The 23,555-nt window shown below is 39.3% G+C and overlaps 1 protein-coding gene across 1 annotated transcript in view; it reads right to left on the bottom strand.

Annotated features, from left to right (window-relative positions):
- The window catches only part of LOC124544655 (cholesterol transporter ABCA5-like), a 347,877-nt gene that overhangs the window by 133,074 nt on the left and 191,248 nt on the right, over positions 1-23,555 (bottom strand). Inside the window, exons 19-21 of the mRNA XM_047123269.1 lie at positions 17,015-17,198; positions 10,353-10,616; positions 1,829-2,099 (exon numbers count right to left, since the gene is read on the bottom strand). Of these exons, the coding sequence (XP_046979225.1) occupies positions 1,829-2,099; positions 10,353-10,616; positions 17,015-17,198 (719 nt within the window). The remainder of the gene's footprint in view (positions 1-1,828; positions 2,100-10,352; positions 10,617-17,014; positions 17,199-23,555) is intronic.

The raw sequence follows: 23,555 nt of genomic DNA, 5'->3' as shown, positions 1-23,555 counted from the left end.
AAAAATTTAAATACTGATGCACTGCTAGTGTTATTGATACCTTTTTACAGAACCACATTCATTCATTCATTGGTTTCACCAATTCACAACCAAATTATCACCTTTCCACATAACCTAGATCTTTTGGCTACACAATAGATCAGGCTATCACCACAAACTTCATTCAAAAAATTGCAAAAGTGATATTAAATAAACAATCTAAGTGACCCGCTTTACCACCAAAAACACATCTGTATGATATCATATGTCCTGTGCTGTGATTGGCTGCTAGAAGAAAACTGGCAGGAAGTCATATTATTTATGTGCTTGTGGACCTAAATTCCAGTTTTTAGTGGTTTTCATATTTATAATTGTGTACTACAAAAATGTACAGTTTCATTACATTAATGATCTCCCAAAATCACAGTTTTGGCATGATTTGTAATGTAATATTTGTAAAAAACAACAAGGGACAAACATCACAGATACATATAAAGGAAATACTGAAATGCCTGGATTGTATCTTTACACAAGGCTAGCACCTTTTATGGCCACAGATATATGGTAGTCTGTGTTCAAAGTCCTAGGTTTTGTCTTCAAACACAAGACAATGATGAACTCTATTAATGCCAATATGGCAAAGAAGTGATGCTTTAGGTGTATCTGAAGTGGGAGGTTTCAAGTATGCATATATTCTAAAGAAATACAAATCTTCATAATTTAGGGGATAAGTAACTTTCCATGCCAGCAGGAGGTGTAGATACTGTTGAATGTTATGCTGAAAGTTAATATAGACTCCAGGTGTCTATTTCCACGCTGAAGTAAAGTTTTGTACTATCAGCAGCTATTGTTTCAAAGGAGAACTTTGAAGTTACGAAAAACTTCTTTTGAAAAACTTTCCATAGTTTTTGGCTATTGAGCTTTTTTTCTTTAACTGATTACATTTAATAGGTTTAATGTAAATGATTTCTTTCTTTTTAATTATTTAAATAAATGTTATCTGTAATGTCAACAAATATAATGTAACTAATAGGTATATTAATCACTGGAAAAATCCATAATAGAATAATAACAATATGATGAGAAGTATAGACTGCTACTCAACATATAGAGAAGATGTTGAGTCACAGACAGGCAGATAAAACGACTGCCAAACAAGTGAGCTTTTGAGTAAGAAGCCTTCTTTTAAAGTGGACAAAACAAACACACACACACACACACACACACACACACACACACACACACACACACACAAGCACAATTCACTCACACATGACCAGTGTCTCCAGCTGCTGAAGTCAAACAATGGCAGAGACAGTGGTTTTTCTTTTGTTTGTTTGTGTGTGTGTGTGTGTGTGTGTGTGTGTGTGTGTGTGTGTGTGTGTGTGTGTACTTTAAGAGGAGGCCTTTTGGCTCCGCTTCTTCAGCAGTCTTTTTGTTGTGCCTGTCTGGAACTCAACATCTCCACTATCTGGTGAGTAGTAATCTATCCTATTAATAGATATATTTTCATTGTCATCGTACAGCAACAGTAAAAAATAATGAAGTAAGACAAGAATAAGAAACACAATACTTCAGAAGTAATCCACCAGAAACTAACACCCAAATTGGCGAAACATAAAACTGAAATCGACCATAAAATAAAACAATTTTTTCCTGTCCTGTCCTCACAAATAAATAGTTAAGAACAATGAACTATACTTTCTTTTTGAGGTCTTATTCATGTTTCTTTTCATACTGCATTCTTAACTTTGCATCCTTAAATCTAAAAGAAGCATACAATTTTAAGAATAATTTGTACTATTCTAAAAAAGAAAATTTATGAAAAATATTGTATCATACATCATACTTGTAAAATGCATTGCTAATGGTATTCATTATTATTGGCAAAGAATGCTGTGCTGTGTCATTATATATCACTGTGAGGCTGAGTTGTGGAATATCATATGTATTGACATTCATTGCAGCCATATGGGGTGCTATATCCAACAGAAGAGAAAAATTTCCATTGTACATTTCAACAGACGTTGCCCCACTTATTTCAAGATTTTGAATAAATTCATCCAGGTCTTCTGATGTAGCGTTATGCACAACAAACTTCCTGTTACCTTCATAAGTATCTGAAATGAAACAAAAAAATAATATAAGTATTAATAAGTATTACTGATATATATGATATTGTTACAGAATAAGGCCCACATTTCAACAAAAAAAAAAGTAGATGCACTAAAAGTCAGTAGTCTACAATGTGCATAATCAAGTTATATATGAATGTGACAGTGAATTTGCTAAACTTACATTTACGTCAAATTCTGCAAACCACTCCACGGTAGCGAGTTGAGAATGTACCAATAACATGAATACCCTTTTCTCAAATTTAACTTATGAATGGTACATAGTATGTAAAAGGAATGACAGCAGATACTGAATGGATACAAAGTACAAAAGCATGAATGGTCACAGTTTCATTTGATCCAAGGGAGAGTCATGAAGATGTTTAAAGAACTGAACTGGCAGATGCTTTAAGGTAAGATGCAATTTATTCCATGGAAACCTACTTAGAAAATTTCTAGAACCAACCTTAACTGATAGAGCAAAGAATACCCCTTTGTTTCAGTCACATAGGGATCATGAAGACAAGACTAGACTATTACAGCACACAAACAGGAATTTAAGCTATCATTCTTCCCAAGCACCATACGTGAATGAACAGGATCCTAGTAACTGATACAATGAGATGTGTCCTTTGTTATGCCCTTTGCTGTTATTTACGGAGTATAGATGTACACTGATAAGCCACAACACTATGACCACTGTCCACTGTGAGATTGGATGCTGCCTGGTGATGCTGTGGGCACATGACATGCTATGAAAAGTATGTGAGTGCAGCAGAGATGGATGGGGAATCACGTTAGTGAATATGTGGGCTACAATGGGAAAATCTACTGAGATAAGTGACTTTGTCAAGAAACAGATTATCATCATCATCATCATCATAATATTTAAAGAGAGTTTTTGAACTTTAATTCCTTTATGATGATTGTTTATGATTTTTCTGAGCCCAAATTTTCTTCATATGTTCACTGTGTTGTTTCTTTCACTCAGCTGTCCATTTGCATCCTGGTCTCTTCTGTGTTGTGGTGTCAAATTTATGTTTTTTGATGATGTTCCTGAATTCAGTTCTATTTTCTGCATCGTTTACCGTTATGTGCGCTTGTCTGAGGTCCTCTTCAACTTCTTTTATCCATTTTGTTTTTCCCCTGCCTGAGTTGATGACTTTAAGAATTCGTTTTGAAATTCTGTTTTCATTCATCCTGTGGATATGTCCATAGAACTGCATTCTTCTTTTCCTTATTGTTTCTGTAACCTTTTCTGTGTATTAATATAATTCTGATGTTGGTCTCTACTTCCAGATTCCTTGCTCTTGTATCGGGCCAAAAATTTTACTGAGAATTTTCCTTTCTTGTTTCTCTATTTCTTTTATTTTAGTTTGTCCACCTATTTGTGTTGTTTCAGATGCATACAGTGCCTCTGGAAGTACGACAGTGTCGTAGTGCCTCAATTTTGCGTTAATGGATATGGACTTTTAGTTATAATAGTTCCACTTGAGTTTATATGCTTTATGTAGTTTTTTTTTTATTCTTTCCTCATTGGTCTTTAGGTTGATCCCTGATGGCGGGATGATTTCTCCCAGGTACTTAAAATGTGGTACTTGTACGATTTTCCCATGGGTTGTCACAATAGGCAATTTGTCTTGTGGCACTCTTTCTATGTACGAGATTTGCAGGCCAGTTCTTGGTGCAATTTCATGTAACTTCTCTATGACGTTAGTGGCTTCTTTTCTATTATTTGTGAGGATTGCAAGGTCATCTGCAAAAGCTACACACTTCACATTGAATCTATTATCTTTTCTAATGCCAATTTGGATTCCTTTGACTTCTTTTTCCCATGTCCTGATAATTTTGTCAAGAATGATATTAAAGAGTAATGGTGAAAGTCCGTCATCCTGCTGCACTCCAGTTTGGATTTCAAATGGTTCAGAGATATCCCCCATAAATTTAACCTTGGAGACTGTGTCAGTTAATGTTTGCCGAATGATTGCTCATCTTTCTGTCTATGCTGAATTCTTCCAGCGTGTTGCAGAGCACTACTCTGTCTATTGAGTTGTAGACCTTTTTAAAAATCTACAAAGGTGACCACTGTGTTTCAGGTGTTTCTCATCTGGAGAATCATTTTCAGATTCCAGATCTGCTCTGTGCATGATCGTCCCTTGCGAAAATCAGCCTGGTATTCTCCTATTTGTGGGTCAGCTTGTTCTTCTAATCTATTCATGAGAACTTTTGATAAGATTTTATATGTGACCGGCATGAGTGAGATACCCCTGTAATTATTTGGTTCAGTTTTGTCCCATTTTTGTGGAGTGGATGGATGAGTGCGCATTTCCATTCAGAAGGGATCTGTTCTGTTTCCCAAATGTTTAATATGATTTTGTGGATTTTTCCTGTTAGTCTTTCATCATTTAGTTTCCATAGTTCTGCAATAATTCCATCTTCTCCTGGGGCTCTATTGTTTTTCCGTGTCTTGATAATTTCTACTATTCCATTGACGGTTGGTGGTTTAGCGTCGGGATTTGGTGTAGACATCTGGTAGTGAATATCCTCTGCAGGTCTTTCGCAGTTGAGAAGTTTGTTGAAATAGTCTGTGAGGATTTGGCAGTTATTCTTCATGTTCGTTTCTAGTGAACCATCTGGTTTCTTGAAGCGAAGCTTGGGTGGCTGGTATCCTGCAATCTGTTCTTTACACGTCTCATAAAAATTCTTGGTGTTGTTCTTCTTAAAGTCTTGTTCTATCTCATCTAGTCACCATTTGTCATAATTTCTTTTATCCCTCCAAATAGTTTTCGATGTTTGTTTTTGAATTACTAGAAATTGTTGCCATTTTTCTAATGTTTTGTGACTATTGAAGTTTTTCCAGGCATTGGTCCTTTCTTCTATTGCTTGGTCACATATTCCACCACCTGTGTTTTCTCCTTCTCGGGGGTTGACCCAATTTCATCGTGGGTCCACAAGTTCCATCCAGTTTGTGGTGTTTGTCTGACTAATTTCCTGTAAGATGTTTTCCTTGTTGAGTTTTATGTATTCGGGGTCTGGTCTCAGCACTTTGTTTAGTTTTGGCTTTTTCTTTAACAGTATAATTGTTCGTGTCTCAGAGCCAGAACCATACTACAGTGGTTTGAGGAACATTAAAAAGAACTCGCATTGATGTCTCGGTGACCAAATATGCATGACGTAAATCCTATGGAACCCACCTCGGTCTCTATCGGGCGCCATTGCAGCGTACGCAAACCAGCAGTCCATTATTTAAGCAGATTACATGACCTAAGTATAAGCATCTACTTCCACATACCTCCACAAACCTACCAACAAATTGTCAGATCCCTGAGACACAGAATCAATGATTTATTTGGTTCCAAAGATGAACAAGTGAGCTATTAAGCAGATGGTCATAATGGGTTTGGTCATCAGTGTAGATGTAGATGTAACATGCTGAAATACACTCTTCAACTCCTGTCAGAAAGATGGGGTTCTTGAAACATCATAAGAAGCCTTTATGAAATAAAAATGCTTTAGTGTGAACACTGCAGAACACATGCCATCTCTAAAATAAATTTACGAGTTCCATCTTAGACAACTACCAATGGAAAAGACATAAATGAAGGTATCACTGCTAGGACTGATTAAGGAGTGTCCCAACATTGTTTTTTTCAGTTGTTCAAAAGAATTCCATTACATTTTCTTGTAATTAAGTGTGAATTCAAACTCTGTACTAAGTTTTGATAATTGTAAGGTTCCTTTTTATTGAGCCCTTTAATCATTTGTTACTTGGAATATATATGATGAAGATGCCAAGTGAGTCAATTTGTGATATCATGAAAATAACTGCATCTCCAAAACATTATGAAATGATAGAATTGCTTGTAATGTGATTCCAGTGTATTTATCTAATATCATATACCAACACTCCTGACAGCAATCTTTGCTTAATAACTGCTATTCAGTACAAATAGTGATAGTGTAATTTTATATTCAAAATATGTTTTACGTCATGAGGCAAAGAGTTTAGTAAGTATGTTGGTCTATACAATGGGAACACAAAAAGTTTTTTGCTGTAACTGCAAACTGTGTGGGCACTGCATCATAGTTTGCACATGAAATTTGTGCTTGGTTTGGCCACTACACTACAGTCATACAGGGCATGGGCGCAGAACTATTTGGGCAGTAGAACTACATGGAATTAACTGTCGTCATAATTTTGTGACAAATTTCATAAGGAAAGCTATAGTGATGAAATGGCTCATGATGCAATTACACATTTTGATTCTGATAGGGAAGTTGGAGAGTGAGCTCTACAGTGTGAAAATCCTGTACTTATGAAAGCATTGAACATAGCTTCATCATTTGAAGTGTCAGAAATCAGTTACTCTCACTCCTCCCAGCCTTCAGTCAGTTCGTGAGGGAACATAGACACCATTGCAGCAGTCCAGCAGACTTCTTAGCACTGTATACGTAATAGAAATTTGAGACAACAACAGTCTGCATAAGAATAGTGACAGCACATGCTCCACAGCCTCCATGCCCATATTGCTTCATTCAGTACAAACTGACTGCATGTCCCAGGTGCTGGGCTATCTGTAATAGATGCTGTAAGAAAGGGCACATTGCTTCTGTATGTAAGTCCTTTCCAAATCTGAGAGAGAATGAAACAAACATGGATGTGAACAGTGTGTCAGCAGTGGCAGTGTTTCAAAACAAACATTCCTCCCATTCTGGGAGAGTTTTCTGCACCTGTGACTTACAAGATTGTGCTTCAACATTTCTACTTGTGGACAATGCTTACACTGAAAATCTGTTTACTTTGGACACTTTTAAATTGTTTGGATTCTCCATCAATGATTTGCTTACTAATCCAGTTCCATATAAACAGTTAGATGTTCTGTACTGAATTTTTCCCTCTATTTTCTCCAAGACTCGACTGTGCAACAGACTTTCCAGCTCATATTATGTTGAAACAGTCTGCACACCCCCGTTTTTTTCTGGAGCTGCCCAGTACCAGTAACTTTACGGGATCAAGTAAAAGCAGACTTAGATCATCTTCAATGTCCTGATGTTATCTGATCTAGCAGTAGTCAAAAAACCTACCAGTAAATTACACCTCTGCAGTGATTTTAAAAGAATCTATTAATGTGCAGTCAATCATTGATATCTATCCATTGCCGTGCCCTGATGGCAAAATTATCAGGGGGCCATTATTTTTCCAAGATTGGCTTGCCAGAGGCATATTTGCAGCTGCCACTTGATGAGGAGTCTAAACAGCTTCTAATTGTCAATATCCCATTTGGGCTTTATCAACATCAGCATCTACCTTTTGGTGTGGCAAGTGCACCAGCTATTTTTCAACACTTTTTAAAGCAACTTCTTGCATCAGTTCCAGGCTGCATAAACCATATATATGACTTAGTAGTAACTGGTGCCTCTACAGAAGAACATTTGCAGAACCATATTCTTTATTTTCTGTTTTACAGTCTGCAGGGTTAAGGCGCAATTTGGACAAGACACATTTTTCTAACCATCCATTATTTATTTGGGTTTTGAAGTGTTGCATGTTAGCATTAAACCACTGCACCAACATATTGATGCTATTGCCATATTGCCACATTCCATGTCTGACAAGGACTTAAGGCATTTTTAGGCAAAATTGCTTACTACCAAAATTCTTACTAGTTACTGCCACTGTGGCACAACCATTCCATGCATTATTATGAAAAGATGTTCCTTTCCACTGGTCCGCTAAGCTGCAGTCTGCCCCTCATTTGGTCACTTTCCAGCCAGGCCAGCACCTTGTGTTAGCAATGGACATGTCTCGGTTTGGCCTTGGGCCGTTCCTGGTCATAAGCATGCGGATGGTTCTCAATGCCCTATTGCATATGTCCCTAAATCCTAAAATTCAGTGCACCAGCATTATTCACAGGTAGAGAAAGATGTACTGGTGATTGTGTATGCTCTAAAAAAATTTCATGTTTTTCTGTATGTGTCTATGTTTCACCTGCACAGATCACAAACCATTGCTGAACAAAGCTGCACATCACTTACAGTAGTGGGCTCTTTTCCTGTCACAAGACAATTATGGGATACATTTTTGATCTATGGCACAAATGCTGACACCTTATGTTTGCTGACTGGTCTGGTTCCAGAGTTTGATAACGTGGAAGCTCAAAATGTTGTTAATGGTAGTACTATTACTAGCACTAAAATTGCAGCTGCAGTAGCCACAGATCCCATTTTAAGTAAAGTTATTTCTTTTGTGGACACCTCCAGGCCAGTTTTCTGATCCTTTGAGAAATAATTTTGCATTACAGAAATCATCTTTCTGTTTGGGATGGAGTGCTGCTGTTAGCTACAGAAGATGCCGCTCCTCAGGTGTAGTCCTGTCTGCGCTTCAGTGTGAGGTAATGCATTTATTACATGTGGAACACTGGGCTGTATCATGCACAAAAGCATTAGCTTTTTTAGCCTGCCACAGTGTGCCACCTATTAGGCAGCTCCCCATGCTTCTTTCTCACCGTGGGCAGATCCATGACAGCCTTGGGAATGGATTCATATAGATTTTGTGGGACCTCTTATTAATTTCTAATGGCTTATTTTAAAGGATGTTCAGTCAAAGTTTTCGTGTGTCGTGTGTTGCCTGTCTACATCTGAGGCGATGACAATTTCCACATTGTCAAAAATTTTTGCAATGGAAGGTCTTCTGTATGTGTTAGTTATCAATGACTGCCCTCAATTCGTATTTCAGGAATTCGAAGATTTTTGTAAAAAAACTGGTGTTCGCCATGTCACGGTTCTTCCTTTCCACCCTCATCTGAATAGGAAAGAAGAATGACTAGTACAAACATTTAAGACTCAGATGGAAAAAATTCATTTTGGATATACACTGGAAGTAGCTCTTGATTGGTTTTTCAGTTCTTTTAAGTTCATCCCTGATGGCAATAAAAAGTCCAGCAGAATTGTTGCATGCTCGTCAGTCCCGAATTTTTTTGCATCTGCTTTGGCCAACATCAGGCCATCTACTAGCACTGGCATTGCAACACTTCCAGCCTGGCACAGCTGTTTGGGCTCTCGGGTTTGGCCACTGGCTGAAATGCGTGGTGGCAGTAATTGAGAGTACCTGAGGCTGACGACTCTGCATTGTGCACACAGCAGATGGGAGGGCGTCGTGACATGTCAAGCAGTTATGACCTCGCATATGTGGCAGCACATCAGGTGGACCTCTGCTGGCCCCCGCATCCTCTGTCTGCCCAGCTGTCTTCTATATTGTGGCCAGTGTCCTCACCTTCCCCACTGTCACTGTTGACGTTTTCACAGCTGTCTCTTCTGCTGTGGGTGGCCCCTTCCTCTTTAGAGGGCCACGGCGGTACCCCAGCTCTCGTGCTGTCACAGACAACACCTCTGCCACTACAATATTCATCACAGCTGTGGTCTCCTGATATTCTGCCTTTACCCTCAACGTCCTGGGTTTCGACTCGGATATGGAGATGGACACTGCACCAGCATCACTTGTTCTACCATATGGCCTCTCACATGAGAGCAAGTGCTGCACCACTTCCGACCGTATGCACTGCTAGCAGTGCGTTGCATGAATTAACATCCTACATCGACCACAAAAGAAATGGATGCGAACACAGAGCTCACTTCTTTGCAAGGAAAGAGGAGTGCTGCAGCTACCAGTTTTGCGTGTGCGTGACTTCATAGTTCACACATGAAGTTTGTGCTTGATTCAGCCACTAGAGGCCAACTAACCTGCCAGTACAATAGCACTAGCAAGTGCAGCCTGCTGGCTGCGCCTCAGTTGGAACTAATGAATAGCTAGGCCATAAGCCAATGCTCCCACCAGCCACTTGCGTATTGCTAATTTTGTTGTCCTTGTCTTCCACATGTGTGTACTTTTCGAGCAATACAATACAGTGTTCTTGGATTAGAACACTTTTACCCATGTGTCCTTTGAGTCTTTCACGGTGGCATGAGTGGATAAAATCTTCTCAGTTTTCAAACAACATCAATTCCAATAAAATTCTCGAGCTTTCAATGACTAGCTCTGCCATCCTCGTCAGGAGTAAAACTACTGTCAGTTGTTTTACTCTTGACGACAATGCTAGTCTTTCAATCAGAACAATTTTTTATCTAGTAATAATGGAACACACAATAACATTTGGGGTACACACTGATTTTACACTTTCTGTATACAATAAATGCAATATTGGGCAGCTGAAATGAAACTCATATTTAAACAATTAATTTAACATGGAAATTTCACATTACCTCCACCAAGATCGAGTAACTTCATCTTAGCTTCAATGGTCTGAATGCTGTTGAGATACAATCCCAGTGCTGCAAATCCTAAGGGAAGAATTATCATGAAATATAACTTCTGTATGTCCCTCACCATACGGAGGATTCTAAGCTTCAGTAGGGCAATGAGGATTTGCAGTGTGTTTGGTTTTGTTTCAATAGGTTCAAATCCAAGGCCAGGGATTAAGTGAGTTTCTTGATTGATATTTCCATCCATCTGGGTCTCAGTACACACTGGAACAGAAATACAATTTAAACATGTACTTTACACTACACAATGCTAAAGTATGAAGCAAGACACATCTGAGATATTTCAGAACACATTAATATAATGCCACAGTTAAAAAACTGTTTCATTATTTGCATTAGACTTTCTTTACTAAGAGTCTCATCTGCATACTAAGAAGAGCCGCCTTATTTAGAGAGATAGATAGTGGAAGAACTTTCTGGCCTCTGTTTCTTTCTTTAATTTATCATACAATTGTCTGTCGTTTAGTTGGAATGGTAGCATTACTTGTCTTCTTCTCGTGTTCACTGGCGCCACTTGGTATCGTAAGTGTTGCCTGTCCACAAGTGGCAGCAGCAGCACTTATCGATATGTAGTTCTGCTGCCCTATCTTTGGGGTGACCTCAGGCTTCTTCCGGGTGGTGGAATGGAGAGTTCAGTTGGGGACGAGGAGCAGCAAGGTCCACGCAGAGTGACAACATGTAGAGACTGCTGGCGGCGTGTATGGACTGCTGGATCGAAGGGCAGTGGTCACGAGGGTGCACAACCTCCTCGAAACTGGATCCGGCATGTTTAAGTTGGGTGCATTGCAATTTGTATAGAGAAACCTCCACCATTGTGAAATCTTGCGATTCTCCAGGGACTTGGGTTTGTGTTGCTGCTCGTGGTGTCGCTGAGGTGAAAAGCGGTGAGTGGAGAACCTGGGGAAGGCTGATCTGATTAGCCTTCCTGAGCTTCTAATAGCTATTTATTATTTTCAACTTCTTACACTGTTAAGTTCAACCAGCAGTATTTTTCTGTCTTGTGGCTGCTAACACCTCAATTACCTGCCCTGGGGGTTAGTGTATGTAATGGCAGTGTACATTTCCTCGCCTTGCTGCCACTATCTAGTGAGGTGTGTAAGTTTGACAGCTTCTTGATTGTAGGTTGGGTGGCCTTCTTCTACCTCAGTGGTAGTCATTCCTTCTGATTTGGGTGCTCTAAGCACAGTATTCTGCAGGCGGAGCCCAGACTGCCGGTTCCACCTTGGGTGTGATTTTACATCTTACATTTGTTTTGCTGAATGTCAGGTAGCCTTACCAAGATTATCATTAGTCGCTCATTAGACTGCCACTAGTCCAAGTTACCATCTTGTGAATGCAACTCTTGGCTGCCTTTCTCTTTGCTCACAAAAGTGTTTTTGGTGTGACCTACTCAGAGGTCGATTCCTGGAGCACCATCTGTCACTGGACCTTGTGTTTTATTTTATTATTAAGTTTACGATCATTTGTCTAATCTGTTGTTTGTCTTTTTTAAATTAACTTTTGCTATGCCATTTGCCGTATGACAGTATATTTCTTAAAATTTTTGTAATTGCCATTTTGACGTTAAAGGCTTTCAGCCATGATTGTGGTTACTTTCTTTAAAATTCTGATTGTGACCACATTGGTTTGTTTTCCAAAATTATTTTCTGTCTGTATTTTATGTATGTTTGCTAATTTTTTTTTGATAATTGCCATTTCAGGCGTTAAAGGCACTCAGCCATGATTGTGGTTACTTGCTTTAAAATTCTGATTGCGACCACATTGGCTTGTTCTCAAAAATTATTGGCTGTCTGTATTTTATGTATTTGTTAAATTTTAAATAATTGCCATTTTTTGCATAAAAGACCTTCAGCTGTGATTGTGTTACATGCCTTAAAAGTCTGATTGTGGCCTCATTAGTTTGTTTTCAAAATTATTTAGTAAAATAAATGAGTGAATTCGCTAAGCAAACAAATAGTAATTGATTGGGCTCTGTCCACAATCATAACCCAATCCTGCCTTCCTTAATTATCAGGTTTCCACTTGTATGATGTGTAGCCATGTATGGAAGTAAAATATGCCCAATAAATAACTTAGACAAGAAGAGAAGAGAAGCTTTCGAAACATGGTGTTACAGAAGACTGCTGAAGATTAGATGAGTAGATCACATAACTAATGAGGAGGTACTGAACAGAATTGAGGAGAAGAGCAATTTGTGGCACAACTTGACTAGAAGAAGGGATTGATTGGTAGGACGTGTTCTGAGGCATCAAGGAATCACCAGTTTAGTATTGGAGGGCAGCATGGAGGGTAAAAATCATAGAGGGAGATCAAGAGATGAATACACGAAACAGATTCAGAAGGATGTAGGTTGCAGTAGGTATTGGGAGATGAAGCAGGTTGCACAGGATAGAGTAGCATGAAGAACTGCATCAAACCAGTCTCTGGGCTGAAGACCACAACAACAACAACATCAGATTACATTTTTATAACACAATATTTGCAACTGAAACTGAAACAATGTTTTCCACCAGCACTGGGAGACATGTGAAATAGCTGTTAAGCAGGTTTCCTTTGATCTGACAACCTATGAGAAAGTGAAGGAAATTTAATCTAAACTTAAAACTATGCTTATCTCTAAACAATATACTGAACCAGTCAGTTCAGTACTTTACTGTGCTATGAATGAATGGGTAATAATAACAATGGAAAATGTAACAAAAGCAATAACAATAGGATATTTCAGGTCAAGGGATATTTTAGAAAATTTGTGGATTAGTGCTTAGTCTTTTCAAATGTCTTTCACTTAAATAAAATAGCTTTGACTTTAGACCTTTCTGTCACACAAAACACCCACTATGAAAAGGATATCTTATAATACCATTGCCATATAGCAACGCTTGAGTGTCGAAATAAATTTGATAAAAACAAGAATATCTAGTGTGGAAAATTACCTGAACATTTTGTAAAAATGAAGCAACTGCTACTCAAAAAAATTTCTATTGGATTTCACACTGAGTAATTGTCTAAAGTAGCACAGTATTAAAGATACTAGACTCGTATTTGGGAGCACAAAACATGTCTCATCACCCAGATTTAGGTTTTTTGTGGTTTCCCTAAAGTGCTCAAGGCAAATACCAGGATGATTCCCTTTTGAAGGACATGGCCAATTTCCTTCCCATGCCCTGTCCAGTTTGTGTTCCACCTCATGTGACCTCGTAGTCGATATAGTCTCAAATCCCGATTGTCTTCCCTTTGCACTTGATTCAAATGTAATCAGTTCTGTTTATTTCTGCCATTTTTGTGTTAGCAATTTCAAATCATGATATATATTTGATGAATCGATGAAAATGAGTACTGTCCACCCACATAAGGGTGACAATATGTGCACCGTCACAACAAGGGGAAACGTGGCAATTACTGTTTTACTTGCGAAATGCAAGTAATTTTGGACATGCCACAAAAAAGAAAAATAGAGGCAGTCTTAAATCAAATATTTCTTGGCAGGAAGAGGAAATAATGTTATTTTATCAAATCTGCATTGTTCAGGAGGGAGTAGAATCTTATATGCCATATGGAAAAATAATATCATTTATGTTTTTGACCTGTATTAATGACCTGGCAATGAGCAGAACTCCTCATTTGTAAACTGAGTTTGATGTTCTCCTCTTGTAAATCATTTGTGCTTGAATTTAGCAAGTATGAAACTGGTTTCAAACTTAAGATGACAAGACAAATGGTCAACTTGATTTGACGAACTTCATCAACGAATTCATTCCACATTCTTAATAGAGAGTAATATTGGCTTGACACTCATTCACTATACTACAGTCAACATGCATGCCCCCAAGTTTGTTCCATCAAACTATAGTACTGTTGACAGTAGAGGGAATCTACAGGATGCTCTTGCTGGCCCATCACGAAAGTGTGCTTCATACCGTTGTGAATCAACCATTGTGTATGTCATGACATTTCTATCCAAAATGACATATTTCTTTCTGATAAATTTTTATTATAAGCTGAGTCATTTAAATGCCGAGCACAGTGTGATTTACTCATTCCAGCATAGTGGCAGGCAGCACTGTCTGGGAATATATGTTAAGAGAATAAAGTACTGTCTGCAACATATGCAGTAGCCTCAGTCTCCTAACAACATAAATAATAAATCCATAATAAATACAGTTTAGTAATAATAACTGGCAATCATACTGTGAAACAGATCAGCCATGAGAATCTACAGTTCAAAGTTACAATTACATCAGTCATAGGGCAGTGGTGTGGTTGCTTCAAGGCATATCTGATGTACGATGTAATGTGCCCAATTGGGGCATCCACAAGTAGCAAAAGTATTTACTGAATTGTTCAGTTTTCTATAGATGGGTCTGAAATATGCTTACCAGTACTACCAGTACTGCCAGGCTAAGAATACTGCATATCATTTTGGTGACTTAATTATGCCCATTCTCTGTATCTTGCAATTGTTTGCCACTACTCATCAACTACCTTTAGCACTAGACACAAGGTGTTTTTTTAAAAAGGTGTTCTGTGCTAAGTAGGATAAATACCCACTCATTCAACCAAAGACAATTTCATACACAGTCTGAAAGTCGCAAAAGGACATTAAATCATGACACGTGCTGCACATTAGATGACAAGAAACAGTGCAACAATGCAGCTCTTCAGCAGAAAGCGTCAAGAGTTATGTGAAATAATATAGACAGCCTCATTGTTGCATATATTGGTAATTGGAGAGCAAGTAAATACACTGAAGAGTAAAAGAAACTGGTACACCTGCCTAATATCATGTAGAGCCCCCATGAGCACGCAGTGCTCCCATGAGCACGCAGTGCCCCCATGAGCACCCAGAGGCGCCATAACATGACATGGCATGGGCTCTACTAATGTCTGGAGTAGTGTTGGAGGGAATTTAGTAACATGAATCCTGCAGGGCTGTCCATAAATCTGTAAGACAATGAGGGGGTATAGATTTCTTCCAAACAGCATGTTGTGAGGCATCCCAGATATGCTCAATAATGTTCATGTCTGGAGGGTTTGGTGGCCAGCAGAAATGAGTAATCTCAGGAGAGTGTTCCTGGAGCCACTGTAGCAATTCTGGACATGTGGGATGTTGCAGTGTCCTGCTGGAATTGCTCAAGTACGTTGGCATGCAAAATGGACATGAATGGGTGCACGTGATCAGACAGGATGCTTACATACATGTCACATGCCAGTGTCATATCTAGACATATCAGTAGTCCCATATCACTCCAACTGCACATGTCCCACACCATTACAGAGGCTCCACCAGCATGAACAGTCCCCTGCCGACATGCAGGGTCCATGATTTCATGAGGTTGTCTCCATACCCATACATGTCCATCCACTCAATACAATTTGAGATGAACTCGTTCAACCAGGCAACATGTGTCCAGTCATCAACAGTCCATTGCCAGTGTTGACGCCTCAAGGTGAGGCATAAAGTTTTGTGTTGTGCAGTCGTCAAGGATACACAAATGGGCCTTCAGCTCCAAAAGTGCATATCAATAATGTTTCATTGAATGGTTTACACGCTGACACTTGTTAACAGCCCAGCATTGAAATCTGTAGCATTTGCACAAGGGTTGCACTTGTGTGATGTTGAATGATTCTCTTCAGTCGTCATTGGCCCCATTCTTGCAGTGTATTTTTCCAGCCACAGCGATGTCGAAGATTTGATGTTTAATCAGATTCCTGCTATTCACACTACACTTGTGAAATAGTCAAACAGGAAAATCCCCACTTCATCACTATCTCAGAGATGCTGTGATCCATCACTCAAGCGCTGACAGTAACACCACATTCAAACTCACTTAAATTGTGATAATCTGCCATTGCAACGGCAGTAACCAATCAACAACTGCACCAGACACTTGCTGTCTTATATGTGTTGCCAACTGCAGTGCCATATTCTGCCTGTTTACGTATCTCTGTACTTGAATACACATGCCTGTACCAGTTTCTTTGGCACTTCAGCGTAAGTTCCATCAATGGTCAGTTATTACGGATCGATATAAGTGCCCTATAGTAATACTAGATACTATGAAGTTTTAGATTATCCATACAATAAATAGGATCAGAATAGTGCCAGTAGTGTTACAATAGATATCTTTAGTTATCTGATGGGACTGGAATCACTGGACACCAGTCATTGGTGCAGGGACAGTTAGGTATTTCCCAGTGAAGTTCTGCAATGGGACTATTTTAAGGACAATGAGATAAGAATAGTCTACAAACAATTTCCATTTATCTAGATGAAAACCACTACATTCTAAATGTTTACATATGCAAGCTAACACCAAGATAACTAAAGTACAAGTATGGAAATTATGAACAAATTATTTACCAGTTAATCAACAAACAACGATGCATAGATATATTGTAAAGATCAGATTTCATTCACAGAATGATAATGGGAAATCCTTGGTAAAATACATGGTGTCCCAAGAGGAGTGGTCAACATTCAGGAATATGACAGGAATGATCATTCATTGAAAGCAAAGAAGTCTGGTAAAAACAGACTCTCTAATCTGCAGCAGTAAGAAATCTACCTACCTCTTGACAAATTGGAAATGTTATGAACTTACTTTTTCCAGGGAAGTCAGTGATGCCTGTTGTAAGGATACCACCCTCATTTTGCAAACTCTGATAGGAGGTGCTTTTTGACTGCAGTGACAAAGACCTGCTTAATGCACGATTCCTGACCATCTTCTTAGATAGATTGTCCATTGTGCAATCTGTTTCTTCATCTCTTTCCAAATGCAAGAAAACCTGAAAGCAGTACATTGGCGCCAATTATGAGATGGAACACACTTAAAATGCATACTTGAGTGATACACTTAAAAAGCTGACTGAGAATAATAAAGAAACACAATATTTATAAAATGTCTGCCATTTCCTCACTTTCACACACATGTTATGAAAGTTTGGCAGTTTCCATACATGCAAAACAATGGCACAAGTGAGTCTGGTTAAGTACCAGAAATAATGCTAATATAACAAGAAACACATGACCACCAGTGGGTATCTATCTTTTCAGTTTGATACGAATAATTTCAATAGATACACATTCATAAAAATTAGTAATTCCATACTTAAGTGTTTATAACCTGAACATCTGAATTAATGCTGAAATGTTTCAACTGAATTCATGTAAATCAACAATATTAACTGTTTTGAAGTTGTATCAGCAATTATTGTCAACAGTGTTATAAACTCATTGACATCTATTTGAGATTGCTCTTCTTTTTCATCAAGAGAGATGTACAGTGTCTTGAATGTGTGTGGGAATTGACACTGTCAGCAGGAGAGTTGTTGCAAAGGAACTTGATATTTTTTGATAAAGCTACTGAAGACAGAAGTATTGTGTGTTATTAGAACTGAGTGTGGAAATATTAAAGAAAAGATCTATTTTAAATTCCAGAAAGTGCATTTACTTGAATAACCATTAGAAGTTACCTAAATACCAGTCCTGTGACCATTTAATATTTCTTGGAACAAGGACAACGACTTGGGACCAGCAACATACTCCAGGGAAGGCAAAGAGACTAATAACTAACAAGATAATTACTAATTTCGAACTATAGATGTGATGTGCGACTCAGTACAAATTAACTACAAAATAATGGTCAACATCTTGTTTGAAGACAGGTCATTGACCAGGCAGTATTGAAGATCCCATTGCAAGTGGCACCACCGACATCACTAAGGAAATCAAGTAACGGGTACAATATTATTGTCAATGATGTGGCGCCACTACTCAGATGGCTCTTATTATCACGAGCACCTTCTCATGAAACCACATGCTATATGGTTGACTCCATTTTGTCCTAGAACTCTAATATGGCCTGGACTGGAGTTTGTTTCAGAATATGAGGTACATTGTCTTAGTTAATAAACCAGAATTAGTCCCCACTAACTAGCGTGTACCTTGCTTTTTAAAAAACTCAGCATACTGAAAAATACAAGAAATAGTCTACATACGTTTATGACTTAGTTTACAAGATATAATAAATACTCATATAGTTTGTCTTCAGTAGTAATGTCAAAGTGAAACCTGACCCTTATACCCACCTGAGTTTACAATTTGAAGCCATTATACAAGTGTAAAATTTATAGGTGAAATATTTGACTGCTATGAAACTACAAATATGAAAATGATACTGGGCAATGTTATTACAATGAAACATACAGTTCAGAAATTAAAGAGCAATGATTTCAGAAAAAAACCTTCTCAGTTTTCAAGCTGTGTCAGTTCGAATAACATTCTCGAGCTTTTGATGGCTGTCCCCACTGTCGTCGTCAGGAGCACAACTACTGACTACTGAGTCTGACATGGTTTCCTGCTCATATAAGCAAGATTGTAGCCTTTGACACCAATCAGATAGGGTCAAAATGACACCTCCAAGGAAGACGAGTAGTGCTGCTGAAAGCAGCTATGGCCCGCCCCAGAACCAAGTGACATCAAACGACATGAGAGGCCGGCGCCGTGTTTGAAACTGCCACTCTCACCTCCCCACAAGAGTCAAGGATCTGCCTTTGCTTCCTTTCCATATCCAAAACGTGGCCCCAAGCCCTACTAATTGTGTATCCCTGTCTCTGTTAATTCACACTGTATTTTGCATCCCTTTTCCAGGAAATGCTCAGCTATGGCCAACTTGTCAAGCTCCCCTTGTTCGATATGTCACTCGTGCTTAGTACAACATTCTGCAATTGTGCAGATTGTTAGAACTATATAGAAGCTACTGCATTTGCAAGGGACACCATACAAACCAGGCACACAATGGGCTATGTCATCTTTAATAGGGTGCACCATATCTCGCATCTTGCAGGCAGGCCGGAACACTGGTCTGAGTCCATGTCTCTACAACACAGTCCTAATTTGCAGCTCATTGCTCCACAGTATGGCAGGAAAACAGTCAGCTTGCCCTCTTCTATCAATTCACAATGCATTCTTCTTTGGTGCCACCTGGAAGTGTTTGCAATGTATCTTTCTATAACCATTCTCTCTGAACACATGTATCAAGTGCAGCAATTCAAACTGTAAGTGGTCTTTGTCAGATATAATCTTTGCTCTGTGTACTAATGTGTTCTGGACTGCTCTCTTATGTACAGGGTGGTGAAAATGAGCATTCAAGTATCAATCAGCTGTACACTGTATGACCAAGCTGGCCTCCTGCCATCCAATCATCTAAAATATCCAAGAACAGTAGCTTGCAATCCTTCTCCATCACAATGGTCAATTTAATGCTATGATGGACACCAATTCATGTGATCAATGAGCTGCTGCAGCGCACTTTCACTGTGAGGCAACATCAGAAAGGTGTTGTCGATACAAGATGGATGCAATGCCACAGCCTGCTCCTCAAAGTGCTCCATAAAGATATTTGTAAGTGCTGGAGATAGTGCTGACCCCATTGCTGTGCCATCCATTATTTCACAATACTCATCATGATTCAAGTAGTACTGTACATTGTCATTAGAACATGACAGAATAACTTGTCAGTTGCAGGTGAAAATTGTTGGGCAAAAGGATCCAGCATGTCTTGTACTAGCACCCTCATAAAAAGTGACAATGTCCAGACTAACCATTCCACAGTTGTGACCTATTTTCATTTTCTTGAGCCTTTCAACTAATTTCTGCGAGTTTACAACATGCTGTTCACAAAGTCACAATTTTGGCGCTAGTAATCCTTCACGGTCTTTACCCATTCCGTAGGTGGGCAAACTGACTGCACTAACAATGGGCCTAAGAGGGACATTTTCCTTATGTATCCTTGGCAATCATAAAGCCTGGGAGGTCCGGCAGCATGAGGCATTAATTTCTTCACCTCTTCATCTGGCTAACAAGAGATTTTTTAAAAACGTCCCTCTCTTTCTCGAAATTCCCTGTGTCAGATAAGGACTAAATTCCTGTATGTGTCATCTTCTAATACATGTAGGACCTGCAGCTGGTAGTCTGAAGCCGATGGTTCTCATCACCATGTACACAAGAAAGCAGTCCTTAACATGTTAGTACACAGAACAAAAGTTATTTCTGATGAAGGCCATCTTACAGTTTAAATTGCAGCACTTGAGATTTTTTCAGAGAGAATGGTTATAGCAGGAGAGACATTACAAATGGTTTCAGGTGCCATCAAAGAAGAACGCCTTGTGAATCAGCAGAAGAGGACAAACTGGTTGTTTTCCTGCCATACTGTGGGGCAACAAGCAACAAGTTAGGATATGTGCTGCAGAGACATGGACTAAGACCAGTGTTCTGGCCCACCCACAAGATACAAGATATGTTAAAGACAACATAGCTCTTCATGTACCCGGTGTGTATGGTATCCCCTGTGAATACAGCAGCATCTATGAACACTAATATTCAGAAAAAAACAGAACACCTTGAATGCCTAGAGAAAGAACGTCCATATTCTCAGGACATGTACATTAGTGTGTTCTGCAGAAATGACTAGGATTTCATTCACCTTGTTTCAGCATGTGTCGTATTGCCTAGTAGAGACAGGGTCCGCAATGGGCCCGGATAACCTGTTCCATGCATGATGGCATTGATGTGTATAAGGTGTGAATGGCATCCTGTGATGGAGGCATCCACACTGCATTCACACACAGTGTTTCACCATGTTCCACATATTTTTGATTGGCAACTACTCTGGGTGCAAAAGTCCGATATCCTGTGACACCAAGTAGGTATGTGTTTGTGCCGCAACATGTGATCATGCGTTGTTTTGCTGAAAGATGGTGTCTGGGTTGTTGTGCAGAAAGGATATGGATAAGGGACACAGGATGTCATTCACATACATCAAATTGCCCACAGCGCTCTGGACATGCACCAACTGTGATTTTTGGTTCTACGCAATAGCATTCCACAACATAATGTCTTGAGTTGGTGCTGTATGTCTTAAGTGAATGCAGTCATTGTGATGCTGCTGCCCCTGTCTGCTTCGAATCAAAATGCTGCAATATCCAAAAACACTATCTGATGTCATCTGTGTCCTTAGTGACATCAATCCATACAACAATGCTGTCTAGCATGTTTCTGCACATTCATCAAAGGTAGGTGGAGAAGTGGACGAGATGCACGTAACCCAAGCTGTGATAGACAGACAGCAATGGACTGTATGATGTGTTACACTGTTTCACTTTTACTCCAGAGCCAAGGAGGACCCAGATCTGTCCTGCAATGCCATTCAGAGTTGGTGTTGATCTTTCTGGGGGGTGGTCTGGGTGGTGCAGCCTGACCCATATCGTCATGTTCTATGGCTATCTGTGAACCATTCTGCTCACACCTGTTGTGTTTCCAAAACACTTCACCCCACACGAGCAGCACTTTCCTGGATGGGTGCATCACAAACACTCATGCCAATAATGTGCTCTCTTTCAAACTCACTGATTTGATGGTACGGTTCATGTGGATGTCTGGAAGGCATCCTACATGTCTACTCAAGTCACAATGATCCATTACCTTCAGTTTATAGCGAAAATGAGAGCCACAGGCACATTTTGCTGGTAGGTGGTGTTATGCAACGATAGCAATGTTGACCTTAAACCTGTGGGCCAACATGGTTCAAATGCTAATCATTTCTGCAGAACTTACATGTCCTGTCAATATGAATGTCCAATCTCTAGTTGTTCAAGGTGTTCTGGTTTCTTTTCTGAACATGAGTGTAGGTCAGACAATTTGCACAATTGCTGAGCATTGTATCAAGCACAAATGACATATTAAAGAAAGGAAACTTTACAAGTTGGGCATAGCTGAGCATTGCCTGGAAAATGAAAACAAAACAAAGTTTGAACACATGAGAGTCTTGGTTCACATGTCAACATATTTGGATTCAGTTATACAGAAGGTGACCGAGATTAGAATGAATAGCAACAATTTTAAAAGAGACTAGACGTACAGGCTTATTAGGGTGTGGAGATGAGCTTTGGATAACAAAAACAATCAAAGGCAGATGCTTGACAGTTGTAGGGAGACAGGAGCAGCAGTTTCAAACATGGGGCTGGCCCCTCGTGCCACCTGATGTCATTCAATCCTGCGGCAGGCTGGAGCTCCTTTGAGTTTCCCCAACTCACCTTATGTGCAGGCATCATTTTGGCCCTCTCTGAGCCCTGGTGGTCGGCAGGTTTGCTCCCGACAACAAAGGCAGAGATAACCATCGAAATCTTGAGATACGGCTTGAAAATCAAGATGATGATATTCAGGCATGCCAACATGAAAGACTCTGAGGACAATAGTGATTCATTTAAAAAATACAAAAAATGTAAATTTCATAGATAATAAAGACTTTCGGCATGTTTGTAAATAATAGTAATAACTATTTTTATATATCTAAAAACAAAGATGATGTGACTTACCAAATGAAAGCGCTGGCAGCTTGATAGACACACAAACACAAACATACACACAAAATTCAAGCTTTCGCAACCACTGGTTGCTGCATCAGGAAAGAGGGAAGGAGAGGGAAAGACAAAAGGATGTGGGTTTTAAGGGAGAGGGTAAGGAGTCAATCCAATCCCGGGAGTGGAAAGACTTACCTTAGGGGGAAAAAAAGGACAGGTATGCACTCGCGCGCGCACACACACACACACATATCCATCCGCACATACACAGACAGAAGCAGACATTTGTAAAGGCAAACTCTTTGCCTTTACAAATGTCTGCTTGTGTCTGTGTATGTGCGGATGGATGTGTGTGTGTGTGTGTGTGTGTGTGTGTGTGTGTGTGTGTGTGTGTGTGTGTGTGTGTGTGTGTGTGTGTATACCTGTCCTTTTTTCCCCCTAAGGTAAGTCTTTCCGCTCCCGGGATTGGAATGACTCCTTACCCTCTCCCTTAAAACCCACATCCTTTCGTCTTTCCCTCTTCTTCCCTCTTTCCTGATGAAGCAACCATTGGTTGTGAAAGCCAGAATTTTGTGTGTATGTATGTGTTTGTTTGTGTTTCTATCGACCAGCCAGCGCTTTCGTACGGTAAGTCACATCATCTTTGTTTTTAAATATAGTATAGAGTATAGTATACAATATACCAATCTAACCATTAAACCAGAATGTTTAATTTTGCATCATAAGTACCAAGGAGGAATAGAGAAGAAAGGAAGGAAAGTTAATATTTAACATCCCACTGAT

The sequence above is a fragment of the Schistocerca americana genome, chromosome 8 (genome assembly GCF_021461395.2).
Source record: "Schistocerca americana isolate TAMUIC-IGC-003095 chromosome 8, iqSchAmer2.1, whole genome shotgun sequence".
Lineage (NCBI taxonomy): Eukaryota > Metazoa > Arthropoda > Insecta > Orthoptera > Acrididae > Schistocerca > Schistocerca americana.
This window is presented reverse-complemented; position numbering and strand designations above follow the sequence as displayed.